This window comes from Nicotiana attenuata, chromosome 12, assembly GCF_001879085.1.
Source record: "Nicotiana attenuata strain UT chromosome 12, NIATTr2, whole genome shotgun sequence".
NCBI classification, from domain to species: Eukaryota; Viridiplantae; Streptophyta; class Magnoliopsida; order Solanales; family Solanaceae; genus Nicotiana; species Nicotiana attenuata.
In genome coordinates this window covers 47,672,277-47,693,179 of record NC_032000.1, presented here as the reverse complement: position 1 = coordinate 47,693,179, position 20,903 = coordinate 47,672,277, and the positions used below count along the sequence as shown (strand labels likewise).

At 36.4% G+C, this 20,903-nt stretch overlaps 2 protein-coding genes across 2 annotated transcripts; both read left to right on the top strand.

The window, feature by feature from the left end:
* On the top strand, window positions 790-4,722 carry LOC109236266 (rho GDP-dissociation inhibitor 1-like). The gene is made up of 5 exons (XM_019402466.1): window positions 790-1,151; window positions 1,863-1,923; window positions 2,746-2,964; window positions 3,705-3,829; window positions 4,537-4,722. Exons 1-5 carry the CDS (start codon window positions 948-950, stop codon window positions 4,615-4,617), a joined length of 690 nt encoding a protein of 229 aa, XP_019258011.1. The 5' UTR covers window positions 790-947; the 3' UTR covers window positions 4,618-4,722.
* On the top strand, window positions 13,792-18,401 carry LOC109235683 (pheophytinase, chloroplastic). The gene is made up of 8 exons (XM_019401887.1): window positions 13,792-14,129; window positions 15,428-15,520; window positions 16,260-16,471; window positions 16,730-16,874; window positions 16,948-17,020; window positions 17,188-17,334; window positions 17,435-17,560; window positions 18,007-18,401. The coding sequence occupies exons 1-8, from the start codon at window positions 13,873-13,875 to the stop codon at window positions 18,076-18,078; spliced, it is 1,125 nt and encodes a 374-aa protein (XP_019257432.1). The 5' UTR covers window positions 13,792-13,872; the 3' UTR covers window positions 18,079-18,401.

Here is a 20,903-nt window from a genome sequence, read left to right as displayed (position 1 = left end):
CTCATTACCACAATGATGGCGATTATAATTTCGTCTATTGCCACGTCCACATTCATTGATACATTCACGGTAATAATTTTATCTTCTTTCAGACTTATCGCATGTTGCTATCACATTCTCTTAAGGGAACGAGAATGAACCAAATTCAATGAGACGGGTTTTCACTTCTTGTGCTCACGGTCATACATGACTTTGATCATGGCAAGACATAGAAATTTTACCACTTTGGGTGGTTATAATTTCTTTCAAACTCCATTAGAGTTATAATCCAACTTTGTTGTCTTTGCTTGTATATAAAATCAAATTATAGAATTTCAAGAATTTAAAAGAGAAAAATAAAGTAAAATACTTACCTTAAATCCAAAATTTAATCATGAAGGGAGTTTATGGAACAACTGACAATCATTATGCTCAATCCCAAAGCTTCTACTCAATTGGTTAGAGTCTCGTGCTGATAACGTATTATAAAACAGTAAAATGAGAAGAAGAGTATTGCAAAGAAAAGTAGGGAGAGAGAATTCTTATTGAATTTTTGGGATGATTTACAATGGGTGAGAACCCCTCTATTTATAGGGAAAAAGTGACTTAGCCACCAAGTAACAAACCCTAAAATCTTTCTAAAATATAGACATTCACCTTAAATAGAATTCTATTTATAACAATAATAATATATTCAAAGTCATAACTATAACAGAACGAGCATTCAAATCCATTGGCATAAAACAGAATTCTGTTTCAACCTCCCATTTTAGCCTCCAACAGGAATGAACACAATTAGCTGCTCTATTTTGCATCCTATGACAAAGAAAAAATAATCATTTCCTCCTCCAATCTTTGCACTTCAACTTCTTCTCTTCTGCTCATCATCATCACAACCCTTTCTTCTTCAATTCATTACCAAATTAAATTTTATTGGAAAAAAAATATTAATTAAGGTGTTAATCAGAATGTCAACTGTGGTTGAACCAATTTCACCAAACAAGGCCTTAGCCATTAACGATTCTAATTTGAAGATGGTAAGGAGAAATGATGCATTTGATGAGCAAGAAGAAGAGGAAGCAAATGAGTGCAAGAAATCACCCTTGAATGAAGAGGATGGTGGAGCTAATTCTGTGAATTTTGAAAATGAACAATTAGAGAAAGAAAATAAAGTATGTTATCCTTGGTATAATACTCCATGCATTATAATTTATGTGATGTAATTTAACTCGATACAAATTTTAAGAAAGAAACAACATCATTTGAAACTTGTGATCTTATGGCTCGTTTGGCCATAAAAGAAATCATTTTTTTCCGATAAATTTTCACTTTTTTCGAAATCAGTATTTGGCCATAAAATTTTTAATTTTCACTTGAAGCTAAATTCCGAAATTTTTCGAAAATTTGAAAAACTTCAAAAAAATTATTTTCAAAATTTTCACTTCAGATCACTCACAAAAATCCAAAAACAGTTTAAAATTATATTTATGTCCAAACACACCTCTAATTTTCAAATACCATTTCACTTAATTTTTTTTGTTGTTTACCTTTTTTCGGAATCTCACATTTGTTATGTCCAAACGCACACTTAAATAAGTCATTATACTATTCGTATGTCTAGAAACTTTCGAAACTTATGGACTACAAAAGTTTCTCACTCTCATCAATGATAAAATAAAAAGTTTAAAGTTAAATTATTTTCAAATAGAGAAATATATCATTCATTTCTGATCGAATAAATAAGAAAATAGTGTCATAGAAACTGAAAAAGAAAGTATTTTTCAAGCATGTTTATGATAATATTGAGCATCATTAAGGTTAATGATATATAGTTGTATACTTGTATGTATGACTAAAAATTGTTTGTTTATGTGAAATTAAAGGTTGATCAAAGTTCGAGGGAGGAACAACTTCTTGGGACTGTTGATGGCTCTGCAGTTGAAGGTCTAGATCTCTCTCCCTCTCTTTGGTGCCCAAATTAACTCATATATATACCCCAACCAAATATTTTGGTATCATTTTATTTGCATAAAATTCAGGAAAAATGAAACTGTATAGCCTTTGTACAAATAATAGCCGAAACAATGTAATAAATTTGTACATTTTTTTTTGTATATAATACTTTATGTTATATACAAAAATTATACAAGTTTTATATAATTTTTCGGCTACCAAATGTAAATAGTTTCTGGCGCGGGCTAAAAGTAATAATACCCCTAAAATTCAAGTAAGACGAAGGGCCCATTTGACCATTATTATTTATTTTTACTTTTTTCGAAAAAATTTCACTGTTTTTCGGAATTAGCGTTTGGCTTAAATTTTGGAATTTTTCAAAAAGTTGTTTTTTAAAGTTTTCACTTCAAATCACTCACAAAAATTCAAAAATAACTTCAAAGTGTATTCATGTCCAAACACAACTCTAATTTCAAATTACATTTTTTACTTGATTTCTTTTTTTTTACTTTTTCCGAAATTTCACAATTTTTATGTCCAAACGCCCACAAAATCTCTTTACGTTTTTTTTTTCGAACTATAGATCCATTTTCTTTTAAAAAAAAATTCAAATAACGTTCAACTTAACAAGAAGAACCAATTATTTCACGTAGAGTATCTTAAGATCACAAGATGATGATGACATTTCTTTCTTTCTTATGATGTATGTAACTTTTTTATAACGATAGTGTCAGAATAAACTTGCACGCCCTCCGATTAAAATATAAATAATCGTGTTTATGATTTTATTTTATTGTCTTGTAATCTAAATAGAGAACCAAGATCCAGAGGTACAAGAACCAAGACTATACATAATTTGCCCAGGCCGATCAGATATGGAACTTTCAGAGCCATTCATTTCCAGTCCTAAAGATTGCCTCTTCACACTCAAGGAAGGAAGTCGCTATAAGCTCAAATTTTCTTTTACTGTCTCAAACAATGTTGTCTCTGGTCTCAAATACATCAATACTACCTGGAAATCTGGTGTAAGAGGTATGTAGTAAAGTACTCATAAATACTAGAGTCGAGGCGGAGTCAGTACGTAAAGCTTATGAGTCTGTTCATGATTCTGGCCCTTTTAAGTTATTGGGTCTAATTAATATTTTGTACATGTTCAATGAATTTCTTAAGATAAATACAGAGTTTAGACCAAAGTTATTAGGTGCGGTCGAACCCGTAACGTCAACACTAGCTCCGCCCCTGAATACCACTCTCTTCTTTCCAATTTATGCATGTGGCGGAGTTTGACTGCGTCTGTAGTTTTAGGAAAAAATAAGTTCTCTGAAAACTTGTGATTTAAAATAAACTATGATCAGTTATGTGGCAATAAATTATTTTATTAAAAGTAAAATAAAATAAAGGGCTTAAAGTTAAATTATTTCTAGATATAGAAGATGATATTATTTTTAAACATACTGAAAAGGAAAATGTATCACATAAATTGAGATAAAAGAAGTACAGTATAAATTTTACATTAATTATTAGGTTACAAGGTAATTGTCCAAAATAATCAAGATTAATTGGTATCCTGGAACAAATAACCTACAACAATTAGTAATATCTTAGAACAGATTACTTACCGCAACATGTTAAAATATACACTAATATTTTTAATCTATCATCATCAATTCATCATATCTTTGCAAATGAATAAATTTTATTTTTAGCATTGTGAAAACTTAAAAGTTTTAATTAGTGATTTTGATTGATTTATAATTTCATCGGTATGGCAGTTGATAAGTCTCAAGTGATGCTGGGAAATTTTAGTCCTCGAAAAGAGCCATACGTATATGAATTAGAGGAAGATGTTACACCTTCTGGTGTCTTTGCAAGGGGCTTATATTCAGCAAGAACACAGGTATAACTATGTCCATTGTGCAATAAAATTTACTCTTTTAAATATAATGTCTTGATTTAATCACAGTTATTTAAGAAATAATTAAACAACTATTATGAGTATAATTAAATAAGCATGAGGTATCGATAAATTGCAAAGTCATGTTGACCCAAGGGTGGTCAATTGAGTCTCCTTCCCCATAAAATTACATGCAAAACTTCCCGTGTTAAAAAGAATATAGAGTTTCTAGTGTAATATCGGCAAAATATTTAAGTAATAATTCTGATCTTGAGTTTGACTCGCAGTTATAATATTTAGCATATTTTTTTTTAATCTCTTTGTCTTCAATTTTGCTTCCACTTCAGGTCATGAGTTTGACTCGCAGTTATAATATTCAGCGTATTTTTTGAATCTCCTTGTCTTCAATTCTGCTTCCACCCCTAGTGGCGGCGACATCAGCAACAAATAATTTCTACTTTTTTTTTCTGCTTCCACCCCTAGTGGCGGCGACATCACCAACAAATAATTTTTACTTTTTTTTTTTCTGCTTCCACCCCTAGTGGCGGCGACATCATCAACAAATAATTTCTACTTTTTTTTTTTGGAATTAAAAGCTTAAAATGAGTGCAGCCTTATAACTTCTTTAATTATACTTTATAGAATTAGGTAATATTTTCTATCAATAAAAACTTAGAGATGTATCTACATTGATTTTGTTGCTGTTTCAGGTTATAGATGATAAAGAAAGATGCTATGTGGACATCAAGTACTACTTTGAAATTCAAAAGCAATGGCGCGAAAGCTCCTAACATTCTTTTGTTTATGTAGTTTTCATATATTTCAAGAGGCCAATTATCGTAGAGAGTTGATTTTGGGTCTTTTTCTATATTGAAAATCAAATTTTCCATGGATAAGTCTCGTTCTTATTTTTATATTTTTAACCACCCCCCCCCCCTTAAAAAAAAAAAAAAACGGAGAGACACCGAATATCTATTAAAAAAAAAAAGCAAAGAGAAGTCCAAAACAAGTCTACAGCTCTTCTAAATTTCATAGTAACAACTAAAAGAATTAAATGAAACGCATTTGAAATCAGAAATAAACCAATTCAAGACATGAACTCCGGTATCATATGCTCGTATTGGTTAAAATATCATGGTATAACCAGTTTTCACACTGGTCAATAAAAAATAGCCAGCGTTTATCAAGTCAATGAAAAATAGCCACTATTTTGCTGCAACAGGGACCGGTCCAGTATAATATACGGGAGTTCTGGTGCATTTGTGTACGAACTCCAGCATATTATGCTGGACCGGTATACTTTGCTAACTCCTGTAAAATTTGCGGGAGACTGGAGCACCAGTGCTCCAAACTCCAGTATATTATACTGGACAATTATACTTGCTGGAACTCCCGTAAAATTTGCGGGAATTCCAGCATAGTTATCCTGGAACTCCCGTAAAATTTACGGGAGTTCAAGCATACTTATGCTGGAACTCCCGTAAAATTTGCAGGCGTATTTTTTCGGATTTTGAACAGTGTTTTCGCTCAGATTTAAAGTGGCTAAATTTCGATGACTTTTAAAACTTGGCTATTTTTCAACGACCAGTGGTAAATCTGGCTATTTTTGAATTTCTCCCCTCGTATTGTGTTCATTGGGTTCTTATTGGCCCTTTTCGTATTGGGGCAAAATAAATCTTATTCATCAGATCTCAACTTATTTGATCTTGAATGAGGTTATAAAATCATTAAGACACGGTTTACTTAAAAATTATTGCAAATGCGACATTTTAATACTTTATTATTTTTTTAATGAGCGCTACATAATCATTGTTAGCTATCAGCCTCTAACGCACAATGATTATGTAGCGCTTGCCGGCACAATCCAGAATATCGTTTTGGGCGGCCAGATTGCTTTAGGTCTTTAAGGTTTCCAAAATTATTATTTTTCTATATATAGTATATTATTTATATAACTATTTCTTATTATTGAAAATTTATTTTTTACTGTCATATTAATTTTTAATAACTCAATTTCTTCCTCTAATTAATATAACCAAATTGTTGTCTGTCAATTTTATTTTACGTTTTTTACTAAATTATATTTCTCTATTCATTAGTTAGTCACGTAACTATATCTAATAATCAAACTTATCATTTATTTCTCAAAGTTATGCTCTCTCCGTTCAATTTATATGAAAGCGTTTGACTGGACAAGGAATTTATCAAATAAAGGAATTTAAAAAAAAATTGTGATCTAAAACAAATCATAGAAACTTGTGTGGCTAGAAATTATAGGAAAACTAAAGCTGAACTATAATCAAATATAGAAATGGGGCTGACTAAAAAAAGGATTCACATAAGTTGGAACGGAGGAAGTATTTTTTCTGGATTTTCTCATTTCATTTGTGATGCAATCAACGTTAAATTCATTCAATTATTTTTCATTTTAAAACCAAGTTCTCAATTATTAAGACTTTGATTTAGGCCTCGGATGCTGTTGGGTTGCCCCTGACTAATTATCAAACACCAATATTCACCGTGCAATTACACTGCCACCGGTCACTACTATACTAACATCATACTATCGACCGCCATATATTATTTTATTTAGTATGTTATCTAAAGTTATACTAATTCATTTAATTAATATATTATGTGTACATTCCTAATATTGAAAAATTCTGGATTAATTGAGTCGGAGAAAATAGACCTTCTTTTTCTTCGCCCAATATGGGTTAGAGTGAGAAATCCTCTACCCTCTCTCTAAGAATAAGATTCCGCCCATTACCTTCTTCTTCTTCGCCAAACCCTAAGCCCATGCTACACAGTACTATCCATGTTCTCCCCTCTACCATGAACACCCCAAACCACATGGAGGTCTCAACTGCACCTTTAAGCAGTGATGCTCCATTCCCGCCTAATACATACCACCAAACAAACTCAGATATGGACATTACCCATCCTTTAGAACTTAGGCACCCCGCACGGACAAACCAACTTTCCTGAACATCCTTAACAACAACCTTCAAAATAATGACTACTCAAACAACATCTGTGTCCAAAATGACATAAATGGTAACCAAATAATCTCGGATGAAACTGAAAACCCTTTTTTTGAAGAAGAGTCCGATGTCTTCATCCCTATAACCTCCGAGGACAAAGAGCGACTGTATAAGAACTGGGAAACAACCCTTATCGTTAAAGTCTTTGGGAAAAGGGTTGGTTACCAATTCCTCCAAAGGAAATTACAAGCAATATGGAAACCTAGTGAGACTATTTCACTTATTGACCTAGGTTGTGACTACTACCATATAAAACTCAATAAACAAGATAACTACAATAAAGCACTTCATGAGGGACCTTGGTTCATAGGAAACCAATTCCTCACCATTAGGAAATGGGAACCTAGATTCGTGGCATCGGAAGCTTCCCTAACCTACTCGGCCATTTGGGCTAGATTGCCTGAGCTCCCTACGGAGTTTTACGACTACGAAATCCTTCAAAAAATAGGGAATAAACTAGGTGAACTCATACGCATAGACGCCTGTACCTCCTCAGCACTTAGAGGGAAATATGCTAGGCTCTGCATCCTAGTACCAATCGAGAAACCGCTAAAGACTCATATTGTGCTAGGAAAACACTACCAAAAGATTGCATATGAAGGGTTTAATGTCCTATGCACCAACTGTGGACGCCTAGGCCATAACCTATCATCTTTTCTAAACAAGAAAATAGAACCCCAAAACGAAAAATCCCCTAACAGCCATAACAAAAGGACCACCCAGGACATTGACTCCATTACCACAAAAGTGGAAAACTGGACCATTTTCTCTCACCAAAGAAGGAAAACAAAGCAAGAGCTGGAGAAATTTAGCTCATGGAAACCCAACAATTCTCAGCACCTCACCATTGAGAAGCACAAACAACAAGGAACGAGGGAAACTTTTGACAGGCTTTGCGCAGGAGAAATTTCAAGCAAAATACCCACTGGACAAAAGGATACCCCTGTCACAGAAAACCCATTGCACACAAAAGGTAAAGACCAATCCCCCACAAAGACCCCAAACCAGTACAAACCTAACCTTATGATAAAAGCCCTAGACGTAAGCCGCCCTACAAATGGTATAGGGCACCACACGCTAGTCCAAAACGTCGAAAAACCACTAGACAAAAACCCAAACCCTACAAAATCCCCTCAATCAATCCATGCTATACAAACTAGCAACAAAACAAGTCAAACTAATGAACCTAGGACCACTAACACGGGAAACCCTCAACATGCCCCTCTCCATTACCCCATATCCATGGACTATGAAGTCTTGTCCATGGACCTACATACTACAAGTCAACAGCTAGGGTCAAAGAACCTTAGTGCTACACAAAAAATCGGCAACACGGTATCGTTTCTCCACCATAGCATTCCCCTCAACCTTACATCAATCAAATTCCCCCATGTCCCTGGATACTAACCCCAACAATACAATTGATATGGACATACCTGACAGCATTAATGAGCTGATCTCCTTAAACTCTCCAGGGGTTACTACCACAAATCATATTAACCTCTTATATTCCACTCAAACACCCCTCTCACCTCTTACAAAAAATCCAAACAAATCTCCTGAATCTAACAACAACTATACCAAAAATGCCGAGACTTCCAAACAACTACCAAAGAAGGAACGTAAGGACAAGGAGGAATGTGTGGGTAAGGGACCAACACCAAAGGAGAAACCATGTGATCAATCGACCACAAACAACACCATAACACCCTCCATGCACCAACCTTATTCACAACCCTACCACTACCCTCAAATCATGTCCCCCAAAGCTGGCTGGAACAGGGCCTAATGGGTCACAACCTGAGCTTGAGCTTACAAATCAACGGGGAGGACATAATCATTCAGATAGAGGACCCATGCTATTTAGCTCAAATAGTTGCGGAAGGTTTGAGAATAGCTATGGGGAATATAATGAACAACCCATGGATAGCTCATGCCACAACTCTATACCAAGGGATACCATCACCATGGAGTCACCATGCATGGCAGAACCAGCAGCCATGGGTCCCCTTCCAGCCCTACAACCTTCTAAACTCGAGCTCACCTCTTTTTCCAAATGTCCAACCCCCCCAAACCCATCACCCACCTTTCAGAGTCTGCATGCCACGATGATGAGCTATGCACCATCGATGACACCCATCCCAGGCACCCAGAATCTCCAAAACAATACTCCAGCACTGTCTCCCTCGCCCATATAACAGAACAACGCAACCTAAGCGCAGAGGGAAGAGGAGGAAGAAGAGGAAGAATATCCAACGGAAAGGGTGGTGGAACACGGGGTATTAAGATCACCAAAAACCCTAGTGTTCAAAGCAAGAAGAGAAAAAAGGTACATCTTAAGTTGCTCGCTGGATTTGAGGAAATACTCAATAACTATAAAGAAGTTGAGGGCGCCAGGGATATACCAATACGCGATGGTGCTGGTTCCGACAATGTTTTCCAACTTCTGGATGAACCAGGAAGGAACATCGAGCAGGGGGAACTCTCCTCCCTACCAGGGAATGAGTTCAAACAACAGAAATTAGTATGAGTCTTATATCTTGGAACTGCCGTGGAGCGGGGAATGCTGATTTTAGGAGAGCCTTTAGATCAATGCTCGATTACCACAAACCCAGCGTGGTTGCACTATTGGAAACAAGGCTAACCGATCATCATATATAATGGAGGACTTTGGGTTTTCAGGTTTAGCACAGGTAGCGGCACAAGGCAACTCGGGAGGAATGGCACTAATGTGGAACAGTGATGAGTTCAACGTGGATCAAAATGGGGGGACAGACCAAGAGATTCATGCTATGGTTAAGGTAAAAATTCTTCCTAAAATATGGCTTTGCTCAATTATATATGCTAGTAGTTTACTAGAGGAAAGAGTAATCCTTTGGAATAACTTAAAAACTGTTGCAAATAACTATAAAGGACCTTGGCTAGTACTAGGGGACTTTAATGAAGTTACTAGGGCTAGTGAGAAATTTGGGGACCTACCCGTCAATAACAACAGAATAACTAGGTTTATTGATTGTCTCAATTATTGCAAGCTTTTAGACCTAGGTTTTAAAGGTCCTAGGTACACCTGGACCAACAAAAGGAAAAAAAAAGAAAAACACTTTCATCATGGAAAGGCTAGATAGATTCGTAGCCAACGGAGATTGGATCAAAATATTCCAAGAAGCTTGCGTAAAACATCTAACAAGAACTCACTCTGACCATTGCCCCATACATCTAGAACTTATTGAAAGACCCAGTCGAAATAATAATATATTTAGACTAGAGACCATGTGGCTATCACACCCTACTTTTAAGGGGTTAGTGAAGGACTGCTCGATCAACCAACAAAATATATCGGCTGCTATTGATAACTTCACTAACAAGGCCATTTCCTGGAATAAAGATACTTTTGGAAACATATTCAAAAAAAGAATGAAATCCTTGCTAGGTTACACGGTATTCAAAAATCTCCTAACTACACGACTAGTGTTTTTTTGTCTAACCTAGAATGTGAACGCATAGAAGAATACCAAAAAATCCTCAAGCTTGAGGAAGAATTCTGGAAACTAAAATCAAGAATTCACTAGATACAAGAAGGAGATGCTAACACAAAATTTTTCCACGTCACAACTATGCAAAGAAGAAGGAAGAATAGGATTTTTAGTCTTAGAGATGAGGCAGGAAATTGGTTCCACAACCCCAAGGAACTAAACTCCATCATAACGAACTTCTACAAAAACTTATACACCACGGAACATACTCTTTCCCATAAGAACAACCTATACATGCCTGTACTTTCCTCAATTAGCCCTCATGATCATGCTCTTCTCATCAGAGAACCTGCTGAGGGGGAAATCAAGGAGGCTCTATTCTCCTTTAAGCCTCTAAAGGCACCAGGTCCGGATGGGTTACACCCCTTCTTCTACAAAAAATTCCGGGGAGAAACAAATAACCTTCTAATCAACTTCTGCAAAGAGTCCTTTAAAAACAAAAAAAATAACCGAAGACATGAATAGCACCTTCATATGCCTAATCCCAAAGAACCAGAATGCTGAGTCTTTGAAGCAATATAGGCCCATCAGTCTCTGCAACACTGCCTATAAGGTTGTTACAAAAATTATAGTAAATAGAATCAAACCCTTCCTCAACAAAATCATTCATCCAACCCAAACCAATTTCATAAAAGGGAGAAGGGCCTCAGACAATGCCACAATATTTCATGAAGCTCAAAATTTCTTTAATAACTCCAAGGGGAAAAAAGGGAAAATCATGGTGAAAGTTGACTTAGATAAAGCGTTTGATAAGTTAGAATGGTCTTTCATCAGGTTCTCCCTAAAATCCCTAAATTTTCCAAACGACCTAATTGAGCTAATAATGTTCTGTGTTTCCTCCACCTCCACCTCCGTACTCATTAACGGATCAAAAACTGACTTTTTCAACCCTACTAGAGGCATTAGGCAAGGGGATCCCCTGTCCCCCTATTTATTCATAATATGCATGGAAATGCTATCTAGACTCATCAACCACGAAGTAGACTGTTGTAGATGGGACCCTATAGTCCTGTCAATAAATGGCCCCCAACTATCCCACCTACTCTTTGCTGATGATCTCATCCTTATGATGGAAGCTAATCAGAAAAGCTGTGATTCACTCATAGATACACTCAACAAATTCTGCACCTTCTCTGGCCAATCCATAAATTTCAGCAAATCCAGGGTAATTTTCTCAAAAAATACACCACTTGACAAACAATCCTTTTTTAGCAGGTGCCTTAACATAAAAGTCTCAGATTCAGTGGGAAAATACCTGGGGTTCCCCATGAAAAACCAGAGACTGTCTAAAAAAGACTTCCAATTCATCATTCATAGACTCAACAACAAACTAAAAGGTTGGAAAACTCACTTCCTGATCCTAGCAGAAGAACCACCCTCATTAAAGCAACTCTTGCAGCCATTCCTAATCATACTATGCAAATATTCAACCTCCCAAAAGCTTCCCTAAACAAGATTGACTCCATACAACGAAACTTCTTATGGGGAAGTACGGAGGAAAAAAGGAAATGCCATCTCCTAAATTGGAACAAAGTCACCAAGCCGAAAAGTAAGAGAGGCTTAGGGCTATATAAAACCCAATGCAAAAATGATGCATTCAGTACTAGCTTGGCATGGAGATACTCTAGTAACAAGGAGGCCTTATGGGTCCAAGTGCTGCGTAGTAAATATGAAAGTAGAACCAATTCAAACAACAGATTCAACCCCAGACCATCGACATCTCACATTTGGAAAAATATCTGCAAAGGAAATAATGTCTGTGAGAAAGGCACCAAATGGCTCATAGGAAATGGAGAGAATATCAAACTTTGGGACAACCGGTGGATTAGTCACGGAGACACACTAAGAAACCTTATCCAGGGGCCTCTCCAAAAAGAAGAAGTGGACTTGAATGTGAAATCCATTATACAAGACGGCTACTTTAACCTCTCAAAATTATCTTTCGAACTCCCGGAAGACATAATTCAAAAAATTCACAGCACCTATATTCAACAATTCCAACCAAGCAGGGACAAAATTACATGGAACTCCCCAAGGTACAACTCCTTCTCCATCAAGGCGGCCTATGATGTACTCTCTAACCAAGACAACATTGAAGTAGACAACAACTTAGACTTTAGTTGGATCTGGAAAAGCAATACCCTGAACAAACTAAAATACTTCATGTGGCTGCTCATCCTTAACAGACTTCCAACAGCCGCCCTCCTGGCAAAACGCAATATCTGTCCTACTGACACATGCAGCATATGTGGAGTGGAAAAAGAGGATATTAAACACTTGATTTTCAAATGTACTTACTCAAGGGCAATATGGGTGCAATGCCACATAAAGCACAACTATCCTCAATCTGACAACGAGCTCACTACTTTCAACTGGCTAAAACACAAGCTAAAATCAAATAAATGCTTTAATCACTACATCAGCTGGCCAGTTTTCCTACCCTTCCTCCTCTGGTATTTATGGACCACCAGAAATGAAAAGATCTTTCAAAAAAATAACTCATATCCCAATATTAGCCTAGCAACCAACAATGCCTAGGAATTCCTCTTCGTAAGCAAATGGAGCCCCTCAAATATACCAAAAAAAACCATCCATATAAAATGGGAAGCCCCCACCACAGGGATATTTAAACTAAACATCGATGGTTCTTGCCTAGGAAACCCAGGAAGGGGAGGAATATGAGGAATATTCAGGGATAGTAATGACAGTTGGATATTAGGATTCATATGGGCTTTGCTCATGCTACAAATATCCAAATGGAAGCCATATCTTTACTGCAAGGTCTAAAACTAGCCATCCAAAAAAGACTAACCCTTCTAGTCATTGAAACGGATTGTCAGGAACTACTCAACTTGATAAATAACGATAACTGTCATTATCAAAATATTATTGATGACTGCAGGTTCCTATTATCTGAGCGGGTACGCCAACTTTGAAGCATGCATTCAGAGAAGCTAATGGAGTAGCGGATACTTTAGCCAAGAACGGATGCAGCTTGGACTCTTTTGCTAATTTAATGTTGTACTATTATCCGCCTGTTTTTGCTATTTCAGTTTTTGATAGAGATGAAATAGGCACCTTGTGGCCTAGACAAATCTCATGTTGTAATGGCTATTAAGCACTATGTTTTTAATTAAATGTCTTTATTTACCCAAAAAAAATTGAAAAATTATTGTCTAGTATTTAAATATAAAAATAATATTTTAATAATCAAATATATATTGAGTTTCAGATATCTTAAATTTTAAAAATATCAAATGGCTAACCAAGATTCTCTTAAATAATTTCAAATGATATCCACGTAATAAGAGGAGGAAAAAAAAAACAGATTTTTACTTTCAGGAAAATATAGGGACGTGGCTGTATGTATGTGGCTTCATGCTGTCCAAACAATTTGGAAATTTGGATTCTTAGCTTTACTTCCAAATTTAGCTTCAGCTCTCTCATTAACCAATTCCCAAGTCTGAATATGGCGATCACAAATTGTTCGTCAATCTCTATATCCAAATTGGATTTCCCTGTTTCATGTTCACAAAACATAAACAATAAACCATCAATTAGTTCAATTCCTATTTGTAGAAAATCTGTTAGTACTAAAAAGTTTTTCATTTCCGTTAAGACTCCAAAATCTTGTGGTTATATATCCAATTCTCTTGTAAATGACTATTCAATTGATGAAACGTCTAAAGAAAGCACAATCCAAGTTCCCATTGAAGTTAAAACCAGGTAAATTCTTTCTATTTCTGTAGTGTATTTATGTTGTTTATTCAAATATTCAATTGTGAAGGGGAGCCCTTGGAGCAACCGTGCGACCTATAGTTTACGGGCTCGAGCTGTGAAATCAGCCACTGATGGCATCAGGGTAGGCTGCATACATCACACCATCTTGGGGTGCGGCCCTTCCCGGACCACGTGTGAATTCGGGATGGCTTGTGCACTGGGCTGCCCTTTACTCAAATATTCAAGTGTATTTAGCAAATTCACCCTTTTTACTGTGTCTGTCTGAGATAAGCTTGCAATCTGTGCCTATAGACTGTAGTGTATTACTGGGATAATGTTTGCCTCTTATGATAACCCCTCCCCCCCCTTCCAAAAAAAAAAAAAAAAAAAAAAAAAAACAAAGAAAAAAAGAAAAGAAAAAAAACTGTAGCCTTTATTGCCCAATTGACTGGTAAAAACTTGCTCGCATCGTGTTTACACCAAACCAGTAGAAGCATGGCATTTGCTTGCATATAGTTCACTTAATCATGATTAATTGATGTATGTTTTTACTTTATTAAATAACCTAACCATGGTAAGATTACTCGGTTTGGTGTGAACACTCGCTGAGGGTAAGTACTTACCCCAATTGACTAGCAAGATTGCTAGTGCTTAAGTGTGAGTTCCGAATGACAATGAGCCCGTTTAGAGGGGAATATATAACCGACCCCCAGCTAGTTTGGGATTGAGACGTGGTTAATTGATGATCTATATACAGTTAGATTGGGACTAATGGCAGATTGAAAATGTAGCTAATGCTTGAAAAACATAGGCTAACAGATACATATTGGATAAGAATTACTTATCCAAAGAAAGAAAAAGGTTCTATTGGAGGATAATTAAAGCATAAAACACATTAAGCTGAAAGGGGAACGAATTTAGGAAAGACAGTCTGAATTTCAGCATTAAGGTTACTTTGGAATTTAGATGTCGGAAAAGGAGAATAGAGAGGACAAATTGTGCTGGTTGGCCTAATAATGAAGCAATTTAGTATACGAAAAAGGAAGTACAGTTTCATCCTAAAGCTATTTGTTTCTGTACAAAATTTACATTTCTTGCTATGCTTGGAATGTATTTCAAGAACAAGCGGTCGGGATTTAATTGGAAGTTTCAGAATAATCATTTCTGGAAAGACTGAGAATGTAACTTAACTGTGAATGTCACTATTTTTGTTATTTAAGATTTCTGAATGAGGTCATTTAGCATATTGCTCGATTTCGCAATTTCCATATTCAACTGTTTATCTGTTTGTTTTGGTCCTGCAGTATGTGGAACTGGAGGGGCTATTCCATCCGATACCAGTATAGTGGCAACAGTGGCCCTGCTCTTGTTTTAGTCCATGGTTTTGGAGCAAACAGGTCAACATCAATCACATTTTGCTTATAGGTACTAATTTGCAAAACTACACACAAACATAATATTCCCTTTCCCCTCCATTTCAGAATCCTTTGCTCTTTAGGCCTTTGATGTTTTAATCAACTTTAGCATGTAATTTATCTTTGATATATTGACTCTTTTTTTTTTTTATATTAAAGCCAAACTCTATTATGCTAAGCTAGCGTTTGGACATAGATTTGGCTGAAACTTGAAAAAAGAGTTTTTGAAGTTGTGTTGAAAAATAATTTTTGGAAGTTGAAGTTGTGTTTGGAGGTGCATTTTATTTTAAAAAATTTCAATTTTTTTTCAAAAACTGATCATATATTATGAACAAACAGTATTTAAAAAAAAATTGATATGGCCAAACGGGAGCTAAGTTTCTTTGAAGATACTTGAATGGGAATTATAGAATAATACAGAGAACTTCACGATCAATCTTGTTTCCTGGATGAAGTATAGAAGATGTCTAAAGTTTGAGGGTCTTATTTTGCATCAATTAAGTTAATTTATGAATGTAAAACTTTCAATGTAACATTTATTTATAATTAAACACCAGAACACACAGTTAACGTGTAACTTATTTTGCTGGCTGTTGGTTGATTTCGTTGCATTTGAATACATTTTCAAATTTTGGAACCCTGAACAAACATCATGTTTTGCATTTTGTTACTGGTTCATTCTGTTTGAACCGGCATTTAGAATGATCTTCTTTTCCCACAGTGACCATTGGAGAAAAAATCTACCTGTTCTTGCACAGTCACATCGGGTGTTCTCTATTGACCTTATTGGTTATGGCTATTCAGACAAACCAAATCCTCGTGAGCTTGGTGTAGACAACTTTTATACATTTGAAACATGGGGCTGCCAACTAAACGATTTTTGTAAGGATGTTATCAGAGACAAAGCCTTCTTCATTTGCAATTCCATTGGAGGTGACCTCTTCTCTTTCTGTTTTGTTTATGAGCTTAAAGTTAATATACTTACTACTATTTAATGACTTCGTATAATTCTAGAAGACTGAACCTTTTATATCTAAATTGGTAAAAGATCCATTTCACAGTCTCGTGAAATATTCCAATTGATTCTCACTTTCTCTAGTTCTTTGCGCTGATGTGCTTCTTTCATTTTTTTGTGCTTCAAGTATGTGATGTTTTTTAACAGATGAAAGAACTTTCTGGATTCCTCTGCAGGACTTGTCGGTCTTCAGGCTGCAGTTATGGAGCCACAACTCTGTAGAGGCATTCTTCTGTTAAATATCTCCCTCCGAATGCTGCATATAACAAAGCAGCCTTGGTTCGGAAGACCACTGATTAAAGCATTTCAGAATTTATTGAGGTGAGCTTCTTCATTCATTACATCGCGAATCTTTTGCTATCTGGGACTCATGTTTTATTTATTTTTGCCTCAGAAATACTGCAGTTGGCAAATTCTTTTTCAAAAGTGTTGCTACACCTGAATCAGTGAAGAATATTTTGTGTCAGGTACATAACTTTAAGCACCCTGGTGCTGTAATGCTATATCTTTCTAAAGAATTAAACAGTGATAGCTAGCATGTAGAGATAGATGAAATAATTCCTTGTTCCTTTTTACTTAATTCGTCTAGTATGCTTTAAGACGCTATTATTCCATCTGGCAAATTGCTTTGTAGTGTTACTACGACACATCCCAGGTAACAGATGAGTTAGTACAGGCCATCCTTCTTCCAGGGCTCGAGCCTGGTGCTGTTGATGTGTTTCTCGAGTTCATTTGCTATTCAGCGGGGCCTCTTCCTGAGGAACTACTGCCTCAAGTAAAGGTGAATCTAAGTTTATTCTAATATCATCCGTACTCCATCATTTTTTTGGTACTAAATCTTTTTGGAATTCAATGTTCTTCCCCAAATGTGCAACTTGCAGTGTCCTGTTCTGGTGGCGTGGGGTGACAAGGATCCTTGGGAGCCAATAGAACTAGGAAGAGCCTATGGCAAATTTGATACAGTTGAAGATTTCGTTGTCCTCCCTAACGTTGGCCATTGTCCTCAGGTCTTTCCTCCCTCTTTCAAATGCAGATGCAATTGTCAAATGCCTTTAATTCATTATCTGCAACGCAATCATACTCGCAGATGCAAATTCAAGATTTAAATTTGATGGGTCCAACCTTTAAGTTTTTTAGCCCTACACTCATAGTAAATATAAAGTAATGAGTTCAGAATTTAATATTAAATTGTTGAAACTTTAGTGGTTTTTCACACACACACACACAATATACACTCTGTATGAAAATACTAGGTTAAGTTGAACCTATTAGACAAGGCTCATCCGCCTCTGATAATCAAAGTACGTAGCTTATGTACGAAGTTATTACGTCAGGATGCTTCTTTGTTTTCTTACATCTACCAAGGCAAGAAAAGCTTGATTCTTGTGTAAGATATATTAGAAGTCTGAGGATTTTGTCTCGTCGTTGTGACATTTTATTGATTTTCTTGTAGGACGAGGCACCTCATCTTGTGAACCCACTGGTGGAATCATTCGTTGCTCGTCATGCCAACGTTGAGAACTGAGTCGTTGAGCACGTAGTCTTGCTGTTTACATCAGAATACACGTTTGGTTTCGGTCCAAGAACGACGAAGCTTGCTAGTTAAGAAAGACTGATAGAAGTATATGGAGAGAAGAAGGAAAAAGTTGAGACGTAGTTTACTCAGTTCATGTGAACGCAAATAGGTAACTATATGTTATACCACCACAAACCTTTTTCTGTTAATATATTTAGCCAAAAAAAAGATGTATAAAGCTTTGTCCAATAAAAAGTTTTTAAGGAGCATATGCTATAACACATGTCTTGACAATTTTAAAATGCAACACTTACTTGGTAATTTTCGTACAATCTTCTCTTAATTTGTTCTTTATATATCTGTGCTAGTCGCACCCTCTCTTAGAGAAATTATTTTTAATTTTCTCTATATGATGTAGGTCTTTGAGGCTCAATATTTATTCGAATATAACGTTGTTGGTCTCGAAACCATTCTATAGAACTTGTTCTCTTTTTATTATGTACTTCCTATTACATAGTGTTTAGCCTTAAAATTGGATAACAATAGAATTTATACGCGGTTCTAAGGATACGTGATATGAATTGGTACAAGAGCGAGAGATTAGATTAACGTAGAGATAAACAATAGAAAGATAGATACAATCTCCGAACTTCGATATCGAGCTCGGTTTCTCCTGTAACTTCGAATTCTATCCAATTACCGTTCCAGGTGCTCGGCCGAGCATCGAGCTCGATCGTGCATCGAGCTCGATTTTACCCGTATACAGATAGTCCCCTCGTTTTTTGGATAGTAAGCGACAAGAAAAGATATGAGCCCTCGATCTTTACTTCGATAAATCATGATGTAAGCGACAAAAGGTCACCAAAACATCTTGTCAATACAATTTTCAAGGCATTAAATGCATATTAGTCAGTGGTCGGCCACTACCGATTTTGAATCGCCATATGAAAATTATAAATACCCCCTTCATCATCTTTTTCAAGTTTTACTTTCAAATCTTCCCCATTCTCTCTTTCAAAGATTTTTGCCTTCTTTAGTGCTTTGTACCTGAGATTTATGTGTTTCTTTGCTTGCTTTCATCTCAGAATATCAAGTATCCCTTTTTAATTTCCTCCTGTTCTTCTTTATCCATAAAAAGAAATGTCTAAAATCTCTAAACCAGTTCCATAAAAGGAGACTGCTTCTTCGTCATGGCCGGCCGGCGATGAACCAACGGCGGAGCCACGCCCTGAAGAATTTTTTCCTGAAGGGTGCTCGACCAATGCAGATTTCAAGGTTGAAAATACTTCTTCGGTACCGGCTCGATGTGAACCGGTTTCGAGATATATATGCTCGATCACCGATGATCTTCTTTCTCAGGTCAAATAGGATTGCAACTGGGCCGACAAACATGTGGTGGTGCCTGCGCCTGAGGAAGCAATCACCACCCACATGAAGGGTTTCTTAAATGCTTAAACTTACCCTTTTATATTGAGTCCCATGGACCCGATTATTATTGCCTTCTGCAAGAAGTACGAAGTGACCCTCGGTCGAATTCACCCTTCTTTCTGGAGAATAGTGATCCTTCTTCGCTTCTTTGTAAGCAAAATCGAGGGGTAGCCATTCACCCTCAACCATCTCATACGTCTGTATAGTCCCCGACTTTATCGAGGGGGACTGATAAAACTTACTCGCCGGGCCAACAGGGCTTCGTTCTCGAGCATAGATGAGGATCAGGATCGAGGCTGGATGAGCCAGTTCGTTCGAGCGAAGACCTCGGATTTGATCCCGGCCGAGGATATGCCATTTCCTGAAAAATGGAACATGAAGCGTAAGTATAGCTTTGCCTCTCAAACTTTGTTTATTGTGTTTTCATTTTTCCTCCCTTCTTAACAGGGTTTCTCGATGCAGCTGTTGCTTGGATACCCGATGCGGTTCCTCGACTTGAGGACTGGGTCAGGGGCCTCGTTTCACAAAGGCCATATTTCGAGCGTGCATGGCGCGACTTATGGAAGGGTCGATGGGAGGCCCGTAATCATGGTATACTTTCCTTTCCGATTTAATAATTGGTCATCGTTTGGACTTCTTCTCGAGCTTACTCATCTTTTTCCTTTTGTAGTTCTCGGGAAGGATGTGGCAATGAGGCTCCCGTCTGGTGATGAAGAAGTCCTTCCCCAACCATCTGTTCGGAAGCAAATTGTTGATACCCAATTTTGCCCTCGCATTTTTCCAAATAGTATATATATTTTTCAAAATGAAATTTTTGCATCATTATTTGATTTACAAGATTTATACAAGTATTTTCCATAATTCTCCGTAATTTTTAGAGTTTAAAAAGTGTGTAAAAAAATCAGTCTCAAAAATGAAGAGAAGAGTGTGAATTTCAGAGGGTTTTTTTAGTGTAAAAATCCGTGTGTCCCTCTGTGAATAGGAGTCCCTTTTTATAAGAAGAAAAATCTCAGCCCACCTCACATGTGCTCTCCCTAAAATTAAGGAGAAAAGAGCATCTTTTTAACTAATTCTATACAGTTGTCCTTTTCTATCCAATTTTCAGCATCTTTTAAAACTAAAAATGGACCGTTGTCCAATACTAGAAGCTTCTGAGATTCCCTTATTTTTACTTTCCAATTGACCCCCTTAAGTTCTGTTTATTACCAATAGTTACACCAAGAGAATTACGCTTATAACCAAAAAATGAAATGCAAAAATAGCCGACATTTTGACAATTAATCCGGAAATTGATTAAACTTATGTAATTAGATTGATTATGCACCTAATTAAAGCATGCAAGCAAAAAATAGTTTGACCGAATTTAGGTATCAATCCGGTCAGAAAAGCAAGCAAAATGATAAAAA